The 18,592-nt window shown below is 33.2% G+C and overlaps 1 protein-coding gene across 4 annotated transcripts in view; it reads right to left on the bottom strand.

The window, feature by feature from the left end:
• The window catches only part of Grik2 (glutamate ionotropic receptor kainate type subunit 2), a 560,382-nt gene that overhangs the window by 127,767 nt on the left and 414,023 nt on the right, over positions 1–18,592 (bottom strand). For all 4 annotated transcript variants that reach the window (XM_070011020.1, XM_070011019.1, XM_070011017.1 and 1 more), the window contains one exon: positions 7,494–7,717. In XM_070011020.1, coding sequence (XP_069867121.1) covers positions 7,494–7,717 — 224 coding nt within the window. The remainder of the gene's footprint in view (positions 1–7,493; positions 7,718–18,592) is intronic.

The following is an 18,592-nucleotide window of genomic DNA, read 5'->3' on the forward strand; positions in this document are numbered from 1 at the left end:
CTTTGGCTTCCAGGAGACTTTAAGCAAAATTCTGATAAGGAATAGAATAGAGACAGAAAGGTAATTGATTTAGCCATAGGATTTAAAAACAAAAATGCGCTCTAAAATTTCTAATTGTGCTTTTAAATTTATTTTTGCCCTAACAATCAAGAACAAGTAATTCGGAAACTATCCCAAAAACTCAGTAGTAGAGTGTTTGTCTAGTATCCAGGAGGCCCTGGGTTCCCAGAGCTAAAAATAAAAATTGAAGCAAATAAATAAAGTGCACTGGGAAAAGAGGAACAAAAACTTTTAAAAATTATTCAAACATAATTATTCAAAAGAGAAAATGTGAACAAACATTAGCTATAGAAAATGAGAGAAAAAGCATTGTAATCTCAATTTGTATTGGTCCTAATCACATGTTATCTCAAATAACTAATTCTTGTAAATCCCCATGATAGTAACTAGAGAAGTGGAAATATGTGCTTTTACCTCTCAGTGATACTGGGCTTCCTACTCTTTCCTAATAAGATCAGTTCAGTTGTGATCTCTACTGCTTGCTATCTAGGTATCTTTTCACCAGACTAAAAATAAATCAACAATTGAGTGTTCGGTGGATTTGGTTCCCCTAATGACATAAGCTAAGGGTTTGTGGAATAAGTTAGTACCTCCAGTTACAAACAGGATGTTGAAACTATGACAAGAGATACATTATTTAAAAAATGAGCATACCAAATAGCAATTGAGAGTGAAAAACCATTCCATGTAGAAATAGCTTCACCACCTCTGAAAATATTTTATTCCCTAGTGTGATAGTGTGTGTAGGGTGTTTAGTGTTTTTGTAGCTTTTTTAAGATAAACATTTTGATAGATAGTGAATATTTGCAATCATTTTCATATATGTGAAAGGCTGAACAGCATATTTTTTTTGTATTCAGAACTCAGAACTCAGGCCCTGGGCACTGTCCCTGAGCTTTTTTGTTTAAGGTTAGTACTCTACCACTTGAGCCACAGCTCCGTTATTGGCTTTTAGGTTGTTAAGTGGAGATAAGTCTCATGGATTTTCCTGCCTGACTTGGCTTTCAATGGCAATCCCCAGATCTTAGCCTCCTGAGTAGCTAGGATTACAGGCGTAAACTGCTGAAGCCCAGCCAGAACAGTACTTTTTAAAAACCCAAACAAGCAAATTCTAGTGAAAAAAAAAATGGCTAAATGGGAAGGGAAATAATAAATAGGCTTCCCTATAAAAGTCAGAATATATTTCTAATATATCCTATGGAAAGGAAAATTCTCAAGTGTTTCTCTGAGTAAGAGGTTGGCAAGTTGGTGGCATGGGCACACAACAAAATAGGCATTTCATTTTAATGTGACAACCATCTCTTTGACAGCAGATTAGTTGAACACTCAACATCCCACCCAAACAGTTCTCCATTCCTAAGTGCATAATAATTCATTGTTGCCCTTCAGTGTACAGGAAATGTCACCCATCATTGTGACAGGAATATAAAAGCTATTGCCGTCAGGAGCCAAGATCAAAGCTGTTAAGCAAGCACTTTGGGCATGCTTTTTTATCATCAGTAAAACCATCAAAACTTCTAAGTTTAGTATATTTTTACTTCTAAGCTTCAGAGAAGTGTAGATTATTTTTTAAAGTGTAGAACTCTTAGTAAGGAAATAGATTTGTCGTATTGTAACCACAGGCCACGTCAGAGACAAAAATGTATGTCAAGACACTCTGGTGTTCATAGTAATAAACACTTGAACAGATTCTTAAAAGCCACACATTACATAATCTAATAGCATAATTGGTAATATCCTATTATTTTTAAAGTCATGCAAGTTAATTCAACACCAAGGCACAAAAATGTTTCTTTGCTTTTTTTCCCCCTTAGGAAACTGATGTGATATCTTCAACACATTGAGTATTCTTTGTTTTTCAATTCAGTGAAGACAAGCAGGTTAGTGAATACGCTCAATGTTTTTACTCTTGTTTCTAGGTGTGACCAGATTCCTTTGCTTATTTAAGCAGCCTAAAGTTTTGTATAATTTTTTCCATATAAAATTTCCTAAAATATTATTTATTTTCTCAGATTTTATTTGTATTGCATTTAAAAATATAAATTAACAAATAGATGTGTAATAGTCTTAAATGCTTAGTGACAAGCTAAAGTCACATCAATCCTGTTGGAGAGAAATGTGTATACTTCTGTTCCCATCTTTTAGATTTTGTCCTCAGTTATTAATGTCTGTATACCAAACTATTAAGAATTCTAGGACAAGGTTTAGATGCTGAATTTAGGAACAGCTGTGGTTGTCTTAAAGCTGTCTGTAGTTGAAAGAAAAAAATCTCTAATATCCAGGGGAATTTAAATGAACTCATTTTAAAGATAACATTGATAGTATCTATTCTTTAATATAGGAAATATTTGAAGCAAGGTGAAACTATCCATATAACAGGTGGGTGCCCTAGCCAGTCTTTTATATGACTAAAAACTGCATCATAATAATCTTATATCTAGGTCAAAGAAAAAGAGAAAAAAATTATTATATGACAGTCCATCATGGACAAGACTTCTTTCTAAACATCTGGCAGTCAAGCCCTACACTTAGGATACTTGTACTCTCATTATTTGTCTAGAATGCAGCATCCCAGCCTCCTGTTTACTCTTAAATGAGTTCTCAGCTAATTCACAGAAGCATGCTGATTTTGTCATTATGCTATAAGTTATATTAAATCTGCTTGTAAGAGACCTTACTATGCAAAACAATACCAAGATAAACATAATAGCACAGAATTCTTCCTTGACATTGGTAAAATATACTTAGAGCATTTCTTAAGCATTCTTAGAGGTATTACTTATAGAAAAAAATGAGAAGAAAGTTTTAAAGTTCATCACCCAAATTATACATTTTAAATGCATTTTTAAATACATGAATCCTAACAATCACTGTTTTATTGTTAATAAAATTAAAGTTATTAATACTATGATAGAGCGATATTCAATAAGCTTCAATCAGAACAGTATGCACAATATTTTTTTAGGGTTCAACTTTTCTCTCCAGTGAAATATGTACCTTTTTAAAACATTCTGTGGAATACATGCTTAAAATATGTGCATACATTAAAATCTTAGGATAGCAATAAAATATTCTCATAATTTCACTCAAAGCTAGTGGTGTTTACTATCAGATTAATATCTGATAGTGGATATTTTATGAATAAGTAGATCAAATCATCTCTTTTCTTGCATTTATCATCTGGTACAATTCTTAGCACATTTTAAGTAGCCAGTAGAGAATTGTTAAATAAATTGTGAATAGATGAGAGATAAACTTTTTGTTGAATCTATTAGTGAATACATGGGAAAACAAATTATGATGCTGTGGGATCCAAATGCATCCTTACTAGAGGCTAATGGATATTTGACTAATTATGTGAATGATGGATGGAATAATTAAGTAAATATAAAACAAATTGAAGACAAAGCTTAATAGTTAAAATGGCATAGATTAATTATAACAATAAGAATACAAAAAATGGTGGTCAAAAAAGAAAAAATAACAATTAAAATTTACAATATTTAAATCACTCATTATGTTTCAGATTAGAAACCAAAGACCTAAGTATGTACTTTTAAGCACATAATTTCCTAAAACTTAATGACATAGCCTAATGACATAAAATAATGAATTTTGTTAATGGAGTATTTAATGTAGACCTTTGTGTTAATTATTATCAATGAAAATGAGATGCACATCAAAAATTAGGTTAAACAACTTTTCCTTTGTAATTATCAGAGATAAAATATATAGCTAGAGAAAATACTGCATCATTATTATCAATAACCTAAATTCTACCTAATTTAGAGGGCTAATTAAGCTAATATTCTAGTTTGGAATTTCACTTTAGAAGTAAAACTGAATCTATTCAAAGATTTCTTTAAACTGATTTTTCATTGTTTTGGTTTTCTCCAAGAGTTGAATGTATTTTTAAACAAGATTATTTCATTATTGGGAAGTGAACAATGTATTTGTGAATGACTATGTTTAATTATATATTATGTATTACTTCACCAGGGATATCAAATAATATTTATTACTTAGCATATGTTATCTAACAATTAGTGTTTAATAGCATATCTACTAATTCATCCATCAAGTACTTACATAAACGTAATTGTGAATTGATTTTCTCATTGTTCAATAAGAAGCTGAAATCAGATCATTTTCAAATTTAGTAACCAAAGACAAATATATTAACAACTTTCTAATGTTACAAGATACTAGAAAATGACTCAATATCTGACTTTATGTATTCAAATACATATAAATATGTTTTTGGGGGAGGGGTTTGTTTTGATTTTTTTTTTGTCGGTCGTGAGGCTTGAACTCTGGGCTTGGGCACTGTCCCTCAGCTCTTCAGCTCAAGGCACACACTCTACCACTTGAGCCACAGCACCACTTCCAGTTTTCTGGTGGTTTATTGGAGATAAGAGTCTCATGGACTTTCCTGCCCGGGCTGGCTTTGAACCGTGATCCTCAGATCTCAGCCTCCTGAGTAGCTAGAATTACAAGCATTAGCCACCAGCACCCAGCATAAATGTGGTTTTGGTAACCAATAAAACTAGAAAAAATATAATGATAGTTAATCGACACAATAACACAATTACATAATATTTCACTTTGATACAAAGTGAGATTTATAGCTATATGTGTGTGCATATATATGTGTATGTGTGTCATTTGTCTGTGTTAGCTAATGTTGTTCAAAATTGTTAAAGAAACAGAGACATCTTTCAGTTCTTGTTTTTGATTTTAACTTCAAAGGATCTGGTCCTAGTCCTGTGCTGGTGGCTTGGCCTACAATCATGCTTTCTCAGGAGGCTGAACTTTGGGGATCAGGGTATGAATCCAGCTTTGGCAGGAAAGTCCATGAGACTCTATCTCCAATTAATCACTAAAAATCTCTGAATTAGAGCTTTGGCTGAAGTGGTAGGCATTTACCTTAAGCACAAAAAGCTCAGTGACAGTATCTATACACTGAGCTCAAGCCTCAGGATGGACACACACACACAGGAAAAAAAAAAAAAGCCAGCCACCTACTAGCTCATGCCTGCAGCCTTATCTACTCAAGAGGCTGAGATCTGAGGATCACAGTTCAAAGCCAACCCAGGCAGGAAAGTCTGTGAGACTCATTTCCAATTAGCCACCAGAAAACCAGAAGTGGCACTATAGCTCAAGTGATAGAGCAGTTGCCTTGAGCAGAAAAGCTCAGGGATAGTTCGCAGTCCCAGAGTTAAAGCCCCATGACTGACAAAAATAAACATAACATAACGACAACAACAACAACAAAAACCCTGGCTTGGAAAAATTAAGAATATTGAAAATCTCTAACATAAATTCAGGATACCATAAATGTCCATATTTAAGAGCTCTAACAAACTACTGTTAGACTTTTCTTGGGTTATGTTTAGATAGTTCTTCAACATTTTCTCAGTAAACTTTTCTTTAGGCTTTATTTGTGTCTTTCCTGGAAACATTTTTTGTTATTTGATTAAGAAAGAATAACTCTACCTGAAAATATGGGGGAAGGTTTTTACTACAATTCACATTATTTATTTTTCTGTCTAGTTCAATTGAGCTGAAAGAGGAGTTTTCTAATTGTTCAATTAAATAAGCTGAAAGCCTTGAATTCATTTTTCTGAATACATAGAAGTAAGATGGCTTTTTTGGGGAATATTAAAAAGAAGATGTAATTGGTCTAAAGATCCTATTTATTTATTTATTTATTGTTTATTTATTTATTTTGCTGGTCCTGGAGCTGGTACTCGCCTGAGTACCAGCTAGGGCCTAGGAGCTGGCCCTGAGCCTCTTTGTGCTTAAAGCTAGCATTCTACCACTTAAGCCACAGAACTACTTCAAGCTTGGTTGCTTTCATTTCTTCTGTCTTTTCTTTCCTTTCTTTCTCTTTTTCTTTCTTTCCTTTCTTTTTCTTTCTTTCTTCTTTCTTTTTTTTTTTTTTTTTTTTTGATTAGTTTATTCGAGATTAAGAGTCTCACCAAGACTTTTCTGCCAGGGCTGGATTCCAACTATGATCCTCAGATCTGTCTATTGTTATAGAATCTGAAATCATTTGAGCTAAAAGCTTCTGAATGTCACTCTAATTTCTAATTTTTGAGGGAAAATCCATAACTTTAAATAAAATTCTAACAGATTACCACTAGGCTTCAAATGTTATAAGATCATGTGATTCAATACAAATTTTTCAGACAAAGGCAAATAATACTTGTCTTAAATCCTCAAGTCTAAATTTAGAATCCATTCAGTAAAAACAAAAAAGCAATATATTTATATTATATACATTCTTTATATAATAACTATATCAAAAATAGAACTATATAAAATATGCTACCCCTTTAATTGATTTAATTTATTTTAAAACTCAATAAACAAAACTTATTGTTTTGCTATGATGAAAATAATGGTGTTCTCACAAAGAAAATAAATTTAATGAAGGACAAATATCTTCCATAATATTTTACCAAGAAATTTATAAAAATATAATTGAGTAAAAGACATTTTCACATTTAATTTCATCATAGGGCACTGAAATAAGTTTAGTTTACAAGATAAAAACTTTTATCTACATGAAAAATTATATGTAAAATTCTAACTTATTTTGGAATCTTTTTATTACCTAATAGAATATATTGTCTCAAAGAACGAAAAACATATGTGACTGTCTATGTCATTACTAATCTTAACTAGGGCAAGAGAAAACTAACTTATGTTGAAATTTTTTATCAGCTAAAAGTTCGTTAGAAATGTAAAAATAAAATTATTGTAACTATCTACCTCTCCCAGAAACATAATGGAAAAAATCCCACATGGACTTGGAGATTTTAGAGGCCATCGTAATAATTTGGAACTATTCATTTTCTACTGAGGCATTCAGCTTTCTGCTTGGAAGCATATACAAATGCCAATGACAAGATTTAATTTTTGAAGTGATGTATTTATTCTGTGAAAAACAACTTTCAGTGCAGAAAACTATGATAATTTTTATACACTTAGAATGATTGTTTTAAAAATAACTTGATTGGCTCCTTAGAAAGAGGGTCTCCTTTCAAAATTTACTGGTTTGATTTTTTTTCTGATGTCAGAATGTTATTAATTCAAGTAAGCCAAAGATGCTTTTGGTTCAAAGGCATTTTCAAAAGGAAGAAATTATTCTAAATCAGTGTAATTGTGACTAATTTTAGAGTCTGATTAAGATCCCTATAACACTTATAGCCTACTGACACAACCAGCATGCTTTCTGGCCCCAAAAAGGCAGCATTGTAGTACATTATAGTAAGTGCATATAATTCTTCAAGTTCCTTTTGTTTTTCTTTAGCACCCATGAGATATAAGTGAAAAAGAGAAGTAAAATTGATTGTGACTTTTGACAATTATTAGTTAGAAAAAGGAGGTAACAATTGCCAAAAAAATCACAAAAGTGAGCATGTTACCTGGCTATGACAAAGAGCACACAACTGACACCCAAGTAAGCCAGCAGAATATACATCCAGATATCAGGGGAGAGAGGATTCAGGAAGGAGAAGACGCCTGGGTTTGTACCATTGGGTTTGCGGTACAAAATACTTATTCCAAGTGTCATAAAGGGCTTGGAAAAGTCGATGACCTTCTCTCGAACGTAGGTAATAGCCAGTGGAGCAACTGCAAGGTCAGCTTTCTGTGGAGAGAAACACAAAGGAAAAGAAAGAAAAAAGATTGGTATGACTCACAAGAAAAATCTGGCAACTAAATGAAAATTTTACTTTTGAGATTTTTTTTTTGTAGCACTTCTGGTAAAATTGAAAGCATTCATCACTCTGAAGTAAAGCATCTAATTTGCTAAAATATCCATTTCTGTGCTTCCAGATTAGCAAATCGGTATTTATTGTAACCAGTTATAGAAAGCAAAACTATTGAAGACATTCACATATATCCAGGATGCACATTATTATTCTACTTAACCATTACATAGTTGCTTTCACCTTCAGTTAAAAAATTCTGGTTCGTATCTATTATAATTTTCTAAATGCATTAGTCAAATTCTAGTTGCAATGGGACTATTTATCTGAAAATCAAGAAAGGGTTTTCTGGTTTTCAAGCTATAGTTAAATGCAATATTAATGTTTCAGTCTTCAAATAGTTAAAACATTCTTAAAGACATCTTTTAATATGATCCTATTTACTACCCCTGGATCTTCCTTCTATCCTTCTAATTTGTTTTATATTATTTAATGAAAATCCTTACAGCTTTGCCTAAATCATATTAGGAAATGAGTTTTGTCAATTTTCACAAAGTTGCTAATTTTCCACGGTGGCTTAAATATGTTAAATTACTAATGCTTTTAACTCATCATGTTATAACCATCTGTCAGTGATAAGTTTATGTCTAGTATATTGCAAGAAATAATTATAAAGTTTTAAGACAACAAAGACATCTCTGATGAGAAGCTGTATCATTGCATTCATTTTCTTTTTTTGATAGTTTTCAGAGAATGAATAAAAATGCTCCTTTTAGAGCACAACAGAAAGGATTACTATAAAAGAAAATGAACTGTGTTCTTTTTTTCTTAGTCATTGCCGAAAGATTTAGAAAGGAATCATCTTCAGTGTGTAAAAGTTTATTGACAATATTATTACATATGTGTGCTTTGTGGAAGATAGACACTGGCACTCACATGCTTGGAAAGAAGATTTTTGAGAAACACTGTAAAGAAAGAAAGAAAGAAGTGTTTCCACATAATAAGAAGTGAAAACAATGTAATACAGGTCCTGAGGAAGGAATTTGACATGTATCAGAAAAAAAGATTAATTTCAAAATTATTGCTAATATTCCTTGGGAAGAAAATCTTGTAATATGAGCCTCCTTTAAATTATCTCACTTAATCCTTATGCATTCTTACCATTCTTCCCTGTTTGGAAAAGTAAAATGACACTTGGGAAGTTAGATCTGAGTTAATTGTCAAAATGGAATCACCTGGAATCTATGCCTGGTGCTTTATCACACCATGCATCTCCACAACTAGTAAAGTAATCATAGAGAAGTCATTCATTCAGCAAAGTGTCTGTGGAGATGTAGTGGAAACACACCAGGCTAACAATCCACAGATTACACTCTTCCTTGTAGAGGCTAATGAATTTTAAGCAGAGGGAGTGTTTTGTATGGAAAGGGAGAAAACATGGGGGAAACAAAGGAGGAGGCTACAATGCTTGATAAGAAATGTACTCATTATCTTGCCCATGTAATTGTAACCCCTCTGTATAGTATTTTCACAATTAAAAAATAGAAAAAAAAAGAAAGGAAGAAAACAGGTTGCAAAAGTAAGTGATCATTTTAGAGGAAAAAAAAATTACAAAAACAGAGACTACAGGTCAAAGAGAGACAAGAGGAGATCATGGTTTATTCTGTTGGAGAAGTTGAAAATGTAAGTTTCACTCTGAAGCCTTCCTCCTGTTTGGCACATAAGAAGAAAAACTTTATCATGTCTAAAACATATTAGTGATCATGTTTTAAAGTAGTCAGCTTTTCTAGTGACAAAATTATAAATTTAAAAAGTTAAGTTTTGTTTTAAAAATGAACGTATATTGTAGAATGACCACAATTAGATCACTATCTCATCCATTACCTCACTGTCATTGGTGATGAGAATGCTTAGCTCTTAATTATTATTCTCTTTATACATGGAATCTAAGAGTAGATTGCACAGAAGTACAGAGTGTAAAGTGCAGGACTGGCTGCTGCTTCAGTGACAGGGCATGGGTGGATGGGAGGTTGGGAGGGCACACTCACAGGATAAAAAGTTTTAATTAAGCAGGAGGAATAAGCTCAGAAATATAGTGTACTACTTGGTAACTATAGTAAATGATACCATTTTATTCTTCAGGAAAAATGTTTTTGACATGTGTCAACCATTTCATGAAACAATCCAAATAACATATTAAATTAATATATCACATAACTCCAACTTTTTTAAGGTATGTATTAGTAGGATTGACTATAGAACTTCCCTAAAATAAAAATTCCCTTCCAAGTATAATGGGGGGAGGGACTAAAACAAAAGTAAAAACTAAAATATTTTCAATTATAAAAAAGTCATTTGGCCGGGCGCTGGTGGCTCATGCCTATAATTCCAGCTACTCAGGGGGCTGAGGTCTGAGAATCACGGTTCAAAGCCAGCAGAGGCTGGAAAGTCCATGAGACTCTTATCTCCAATAAGCCACCAGAAAACGAGAAGTGACACTGTGGCTCAAGTGGTAGAGTGCTAGCCTTGAGCTGAAGAGCTGAGGGACAGCTCCCAGGCCCAGAGTTCAAGACCGATGACAAAAAGAAAAAAAAAAAAGTCATTTGAAGCAAGATACAAGTAGATTCTTCCTAACATTTATAAATAAATAGAGAAAGAAAGAAAAAGAGAAGGAGAGAGAGAAGAAAATGCATGTGCCTCCGTATAGTGGGCTAATAGTAATAAAAAAAGAAATGTTTCCATGAAAAGACATGAAGGAGGGCTAAAAACACATTAAGTGAAAGATTAAATTTTGTAGCATTCCAACTCTAAGATATTCTAGAAAACAGTAAAGAAGTTGTTATAACTATTTTTAGTTTCCAAGTACTTCTGCGGGAAGAAGGAGATGAGAACACAGAACACACAAAGCATGCTTAAGGAGTAACACAATACGTGTCATTGTACATTTAGCCAAACTCACAGAACTGTACTTTTGATAATAATGAATGCACCAACAACCTCCATCAATTAGACCAAAAATAGTACACTAATAGGTGTTAATAATTAGAGTTGCATTAAAAGTGTGAAGAATTGTACTGGGGAATAGGTATGGGAAAATTCTACTTTCTGAACAATTTTTCTAAAAACCTTGAATTTTTTCTCTAATATTAAATTTTAATCAATTTTAAAAACAAATGGTTATTTTTACAATATCCTCATTTATTTTTATAATGATCACACGTTTACTATGTTATGTTGATTGATTAGGTAGAATTAGTTCGCGACCATGATTGGTTGATCAAGCATCATTTATCAAAACAAGTCGTTTTTAATTGCACACTGAAAATAAATTAATATAAGTTTTAACAAGGAAATTTCAACACCACATGAGCAGTAAAATGATTTTATGTATTTACTTACATTTTCTGTAAATATAGTCTGTTTTATGACAATCTTTCAATAATAAAACAACTTTGAAATCTAAATAAAATGTTATATTCAAGATGTTCAAATGATAGTTGTGGTATTTTCCCACTAAATGCCAAGTTATTAAAAAAATAAGTAGTTTAAAAATCATCCTAATAATAATGAATAAATTTTTTCTCTTTTGAAAAGTTATTATGATTTAATGGAAATAGAATTAAAACTTTTCTGATTTTTTTTTTTGTGTGTGTGTGTGTGAAAATACCATACAGACGGGTTACAATTACATGGGCAAGGTAATGAGTGCATTTCTTCTCAAGTATTGTTACCTCCTCCTTTGTTTCCCCTTCTCATCCCTTCCCATCTCCCCGCCCCCAAACTGCTCCTTCACTGCACACGCCAAAAGTTGTAAAGTTCATTTTTGACATAACATCTTGAACATCTCATTGGTGCAATGGGTCCACCTGTATCCCTATTTAAACAAGTTGTTTTGTCCCTTCCCCTCCACAAATCATACAAATATCAAATACAGAGAAAACAAGGGATATATCATGCAGGGAGGGACATACAAAGCAACAAAGAAATACCTTATAAATATGTTAGACACAGATTTCTCAGCAGAAACAATTAAAGTAAGAAGAGCCCCCAATGATTTATGCCATGCCCTAAAGACTAACAACTATCAACCAAGAACACTGTACCCAGTTAAACTCTCCTTCATAACCGAAGGTCAAATTAAAAAAAGAAAAGAAAAATTGAAACAATATATCTCCACCAAACCAGCCCTACAAAAAATACTTAAAGATGTCCTACACATAGAAAACCAAAAAGACCAGAATAAAGGCCAAGAAACTGCACCGAAACTGAGAATCCAAGAACCATAGGAAGTTCCCAGTTGTTGCAGCCCCCAAGAAGGTGGATAACATGGTAGGAACTCCCAAATACCTCTCAGTCCTAACTCTCAACATTGATGGACTTAACTCTCCAATTAAGTTTTCTGATTTTGAAAAAGAAAATAATCCTTTCTTAGGAAAAGGCAGTGTACAATTGTTTTAAATTCCATTTTAGCAAAATAAACATAAGTTTTGTATTGTATCAGTATTAGAAAGGAAAAAGAAAGCTCACTTCTATTTGATTGAGTCAGAAAATTCTACATTAAAAAAAATTACAACTTGAAGAATGAATGATTCTGAGTTCTCCAAATCTTAAATTGGGAATGTGGACACAGCAAGAAATACAGTATCACAGAATTTTCTAGTATTAATAGTGGTTTTATGGTCCAAGACAACATCATTTTTCCCCTATTATTTCCACTAATCTTAATAAGAGCTCTAACATTTTTTAGTGTGACTTCATTTTATAAGTGAAAAATAATAACAGAATGATATCACAAAAGATGAAAGCGAACATGAGCCCAAAGATGACTTAGCTATATTTATATCCCACTAGTTTCCTGTACAGTATTCAAGTACACTGGAAGCCACCTTACTGTTATGCTGGTTCTATATTTCCCTGCCCAAAATGATCCCCTTTCTCCACTATTCACATTCCCTAGCATACATATGGGGTACTTTCCTCCTGTGCAGCCTTCATCAACTATTCTGTCGACATTCATTTTTCTTCAGGGATTTGTGTAGCATTTGTATGCAGCACGATAGAATTTTACACATAGCAATGTTTTGTGTTGTTATTCCTTATTATTTTACATATAAGTCAGCTACTACAGTGAGAGATATTTGAATACACTTATAAGTTTATTGTCCACATTCCTATGAGGTACTAAGCATTTCATAACCTAGAGAGATTCATTCCAATCAAAGCATATACCTCTGAACTGCGGTAATGGTAAAGTATCCCTCTCTGGAAATGTCACCAACTTATCTAGGTAGTGACTATCTTATCAAATTAATAAGCATTAATTTGATATTCTATGTGAACTCCAAATTGTCTTATTCATCTTTATGATTGTAAGGAACCTAACATCCCTGAGGCACTAGACAAAATCTGACACCAAGGAACTTCCTGGTAAATGTCTTGCTGAACACTGTCTCAATCTAACATCTTACAATTTTTAAAGAAGATTACAAGAAAAGCTCATGGAGAATTTTTTAATTAGCTGTTTTGATTGTGCTCTATATCATATAGAATAATTTCTATAGTATTTCTATAGTAATATAGTCCCAAGTTAACTAACCATCTACAGAGAACAGAGTAGTTCTTTTTTGTTTGTTTGTTTGTTGGGCATGGGTCTTGAACTCTGGGCGTGGTTGCTGTCCCTGAGTTCTTCAGCTAAACGGGAGTGCTCTGCCACTTGAGCCACAATGCCACTTCCAGTTTTCTGGTGGTTAATTGGAGATCAGAGTCTCATGGAATTCCTGCTCAGGCTGGCTTTGAACTGTGATCCTCAGATCTCAGCCTCCTGAGTAGCTAGGATTACAGGCGTGAGCCACCGGATCCCGGCATAGCCTTTTATGGTGGCATAGCTATGAGCAATATACTGCTTGAGCTTTATAAAACAATGGTAGAAGTCATCATAAATTATACATAAATTAGATAACAAAACATATAGATACATATCCAAATTTGTCTATAGTATGAAAACCTATTTTATGAAATATCACAAAACAAAGAATCCAATGATTTTATTTTAAATAATCATATTAGTGAAACTTCTCAAGCATACTTTTAAAAACTAGATATGTCACTCTGGCAAACAAATTCTAAGACTGTTTTCTTGTCCGTGATATTAAAAAATGCTTAATGAAGTAGATAAAATCAGCAATTGAGTGCATGTGATTAAATTTACTTCACAAGAATATTTTAATCTGACTTAGCTAAGACATCTTAAATCTTATTTACCAAAGACATTTAAGCCAGTTAATAGTGCATAATCATCTTAATCTCACTGGAAGGCAGTACCACACTTTCCTAAATGATGCACAATGGAATTGTGGGAAAATACTTTGTGAAACACAGTTGATGTTCATATGGAGTGCCACCTTCATTATTAATAACCTCAGCCTCAAATATCCTGTATGTACATTCTTGCCGAAGTAGAATCCATACTCCATCTTAACTTTCAAAGACACACAGCCTATGATCACTTCCTGCTCAGAACTGGCCAATGACTTCTAGCACAGGACACAGCTTCTAAACACTTCGTCAGCAACTGTTTATCATCTTTGCAGGCTCCCTTTCAGGGCCTTACCTGCCCAGATAAAAATGAATCACTCGTTCATCCACCTGGTTCATTCTCTTCCTTCCTTCTTGTGTCTGTGTTAATGTCAGTTATTCTAAAGGTCTTTGACCATTCATTCATTCCATCATTCTGCTCCTCTCCATGTTTTTGCTTACTTTATAAAATGTAACCTACACAATTGGGCTTCAGGGAAAACTTCATATTTGTTAAAACTATAGAGGAGACTGTCACAGTCTAAGAGTTTAAAAAACACAGGGGAGGGAGAGAGGAAATGAGGGAGAAGAAGGGGCGGTGTTGAGAGACAGACCGACAGACACAGGCAGAAAGGAAAAATGAAATGTGATGTTTTCTAACTAAACTGACCAAATCTAACAAACTTGCCAGTGATAGTAGAATGAAAATGAACTTCTGAAATGGAAGTCAGAGGATCCATAGTTCAAAGAAGACCTTAGGGTTTCAGGAAGCTTGGAGAGGGAGGATTTGTTCGCTGTACTTAGTCATTAAAAAAAAGTAATTTTTGTACATTTTTTAATTATATAGTTTGTTAGTTATAGTCAAACACTATAATTTTTACAATATTGTTTTGACTTAATCATGTCCATGGATTTATTAATAGTTCAATGCTATTTGAGTAAGTTCAGCTCCCTAGAGAACATATGTATTAGAAATTGAGGAGGATGTTATACATTAGTAATGCCAAGTTAAAAACAATATTTACAAATAATCTGAAGTCATATATATCAATAATCTAAAGTAGAAGTTAGGGTGTCTATTTTTCCTAAGGATAGCCCTGATATTTGTAGGCTTGATTTGCAGTATTAATAATTTCCTTATGTAAAGGTAATCACTAGCATTAAAAAATAATTTTAGTGAAAATTTTTCCTATCAAGGATAGTCACCTCCGTACAAAAGACTTTCTGTTGTGTACTACATTTATTATAGTTCAACATAGATAACACAGAGAAAAATAATGATAATCAAAAGCAGAGTTAGGTTTTTATCAAGGAACTACTTGAGGAACAAGACAAATGAAATTGTAATGCAAGTATATGTGCAGATTTTTCAAAACTTAATTACAATGTCTCTGGTTAGTAATAGCACTTCTAAAAGGTTCATACCATTTTGTGGTTGATTTTAAGGAACACCATCTATATATTTCTGCTAATCCTATTTCACATTCCTACTTTAAATGGCTATGGGACCATATCTAGTGTACCAAGTAACAAATACTTGCACTAAGGTGGATGACGGTGGACAGACTATAAGAAAACTTCTTATTGAAATACTGAATTTCTAATTTTGCTCTAGTAAATCTTTCTTCACATAATAGATAAATCACATTAAATTTCCAGCTTCTCCTTTTTAAAAATAGGTTGGAGATAATGGTTATAAAAATAATTTGGATACTAATTAATTTGTGTTATTTACCTAAAATATTTGTTACCGTAACAAAAGATTATCAAAGTGAAGCTTTCCATCAGGTTTAGGGCAATATATAAGGCAAAAGTTGTTTAAAATAATCTTATTCCTCAGGTGCTTACAGTAGCCTACAAAAGATTAAGCAAGAAGCAAATAACCAAAAATGTCAGTGTACTTCAGTTGAAATATGTCCAAGTAAATGTGTGCTACATTTGTACTGGCTTCCCAATTCTTGACCTAATATGGTAATATAAAATGAAATACATTATTACAATTGTGTTTATTCTGCCACCGTGGAGTTGAAATGGGGATAAAACACACATATTATCACCCCTCCACAGATTGACATTATAGAATGGGCACTGGACACAAGAGGGGAAAATGATAAGTATTATAAATCATTTTATAGCTCTTGTTTTCCAGTTTCAATCTCTGGATTTCTGTTGTGTTTTCTGTTGTTGTTGTTGTTTTTGGTTCATCGTGGGGCTTGAACTCTGGGTACGGGCGCTGTCCCTGATTTCTGCTAAAAACTAGCACTCTACCATTTGAGCCACAGAACCACTTCCGGTTTACTAGTGGTTAATTGGAGATAAGAGTCTCACGGACTTTCCTGCTCCAGCTGGTTTTGAACCATGATCCTCAGATCTCAGCCTCCTAAGTAGCTAGGATCATAGGCGTGATCCCTGGTGCCCAGATTGGACTTTTTTTTTTTTTAACAATGATGGGGGAGTTCATTATCAATATGGAACATAAGAGTTGAAGGTTGGTTAACAATTACAATTCATGTAAGCAAACTTAAAGGGGCTCCCAGATCATCCCTCTATTCATTTTTTTTTCAGGTAAAACACAAATAAACAATTTCCTTATTAGTCTCCTTATTCTTAACTAAAAGTATATTTTAAGCCTATGCAAGTACTATAAACAACTGTAACAAAAACTTCAGTTTTTCATCCAACAGTAAAAGTATAAGATTTGATATACAGATTATAACATTGCTAAAAACTGGTTTTCTAAGTGATTTTTTTTTTGGGGGGGGGTGTCTGGTAGTGGAGCCTGAACTCTGGACCTGGGTGCTGTCCCTGAGCTCTTCAGCTCAAGGCTAGTGCTCTACCACTTGAGCCACAGCGCCACTTCTGGCTTTTTTCTCTTTGCTTATGTGGTGCTGAGGAATCAAACCCAGGGCCTCAGGCATGCAAAGCAAGCGCTCTACCACTGAGCCACCTTCCCAGCCTTCTAAGTGAATTTATACTTTATGCTAACTTACTAAACATACTCTCTTTTACAATGGGTCAAATGTAATTTAGTTTCTACAGACATCAAGATCTATATTATATACTTATAGTTAGAAAAAATCCACATTAATATTTGTTAAATAGCTAAACTATTAGCATATCATAAGAAGAATATACAATAAAATATTTAAATATGAATATAAATAGCTCTTATTATTGATATAGGTATACCTCTTTACAATCCAACAAAGTTATTTCATAATAGGTTTTATCTGTTCCACTGACAAGTAAAACATATGTGAAATCTTCTATTTGACCTTAGATTATAGAATAACTGCAGCACAAAATATTTATGCTTAAAAATAAAGTTTAAATGAGGTAAAGAGTTAAAGGGAAAAAGGGGAAAAAATGAGTTAAAGGACTAATGTGTACTGGTTTCAGTTTCTAACAGGCAGCCAATATACTTGCTATTTTGAGGACAAAGACAAATACGAAAAGAATTTCATAAATCTATTTATACCTGCATAGTTCTGATGAAAACACTGATACAGAATATTAAAACTCTATGTTGGGGAAAATGTTTCCTACTACATTTGAAGGTTGCTGATTTTTATCTCCTATGTTCATATAGTTTTTCCAGGAATGAGAAGGAACAGTTATCAACAAGACTACCTATCTTCACATTTAAAAATAGGACTTAGAGAAAAAATTAAATGTCCATGATTTCAGGAGGCATTATCATCCCTTTCTTTTAAAATATTCACGTGAGTATATTCCCTAGTAAAGTAAGTTTCCAGTTTTTCAACTGAGAAGTACTATGACAAAATCAATTAATCATTATTTCCTGGCCAACTAGGGAAAATGGAGATGCAAAGACATTTAAACATGATCCATCCTACAGCTTATACATGATTCCTTGAAGCAAGAAATATTCAGAGAAACCTTAGATCACAAATGAGTTATTTGAGAAAGTGCTCAATGGTTTAGTTAGGAGAATATTCATCAAATAGTTAAGACAAACTAATAGTAAAACCAAGATAGCAAAACCAAGATAGCTGTTAATAAACATGGTGTTTGAACTCACAAGTGGCCTAAACTGTCCATTCAGCAGCCATCATATTTTTCCCATATTTTGCTGTCCCTGAGAAAAAAAATGTCCTATCTATTTGTAATATCCCAAGGAGCTGGCCAAATATTCAATACATGGGTATAACTCAAGTCACAGCTGAAGAGGGATTCATGTTGACTCAACCAAAGAGTGAAATGTCAGATACCAGAGACACATAACTTCTGGAACTCTAAGTATTTCCACATCATTTACAGAATAATACTTCCCTTCCCTTACCCATGTCATCATTTGGAGAGTAACCTGCTGTTTTGACATCCTGAAGTTTTCTTTAGCTTTTACACACTCATTATTAGGGATGGTATGGAGTAACCATAACCTGAGACCTGGCCTCGTACTTAGGTGATTACATTAATTATTACTACTCCCCAGCTCTGTCCACACAGATTATCTATCCTTCATCTCCTGCAGCTGAATCTCTACAGCTGTAATTTTT

Source organism: Dipodomys merriami, unplaced genomic scaffold, assembly GCF_024711535.1.
Source record: "Dipodomys merriami isolate MVZ:Mamm:240054 unplaced genomic scaffold, mDipMer1.0.p SCAF_8, whole genome shotgun sequence".
NCBI classification, from domain to species: Eukaryota; Metazoa; Chordata; class Mammalia; order Rodentia; family Heteromyidae; genus Dipodomys; species Dipodomys merriami.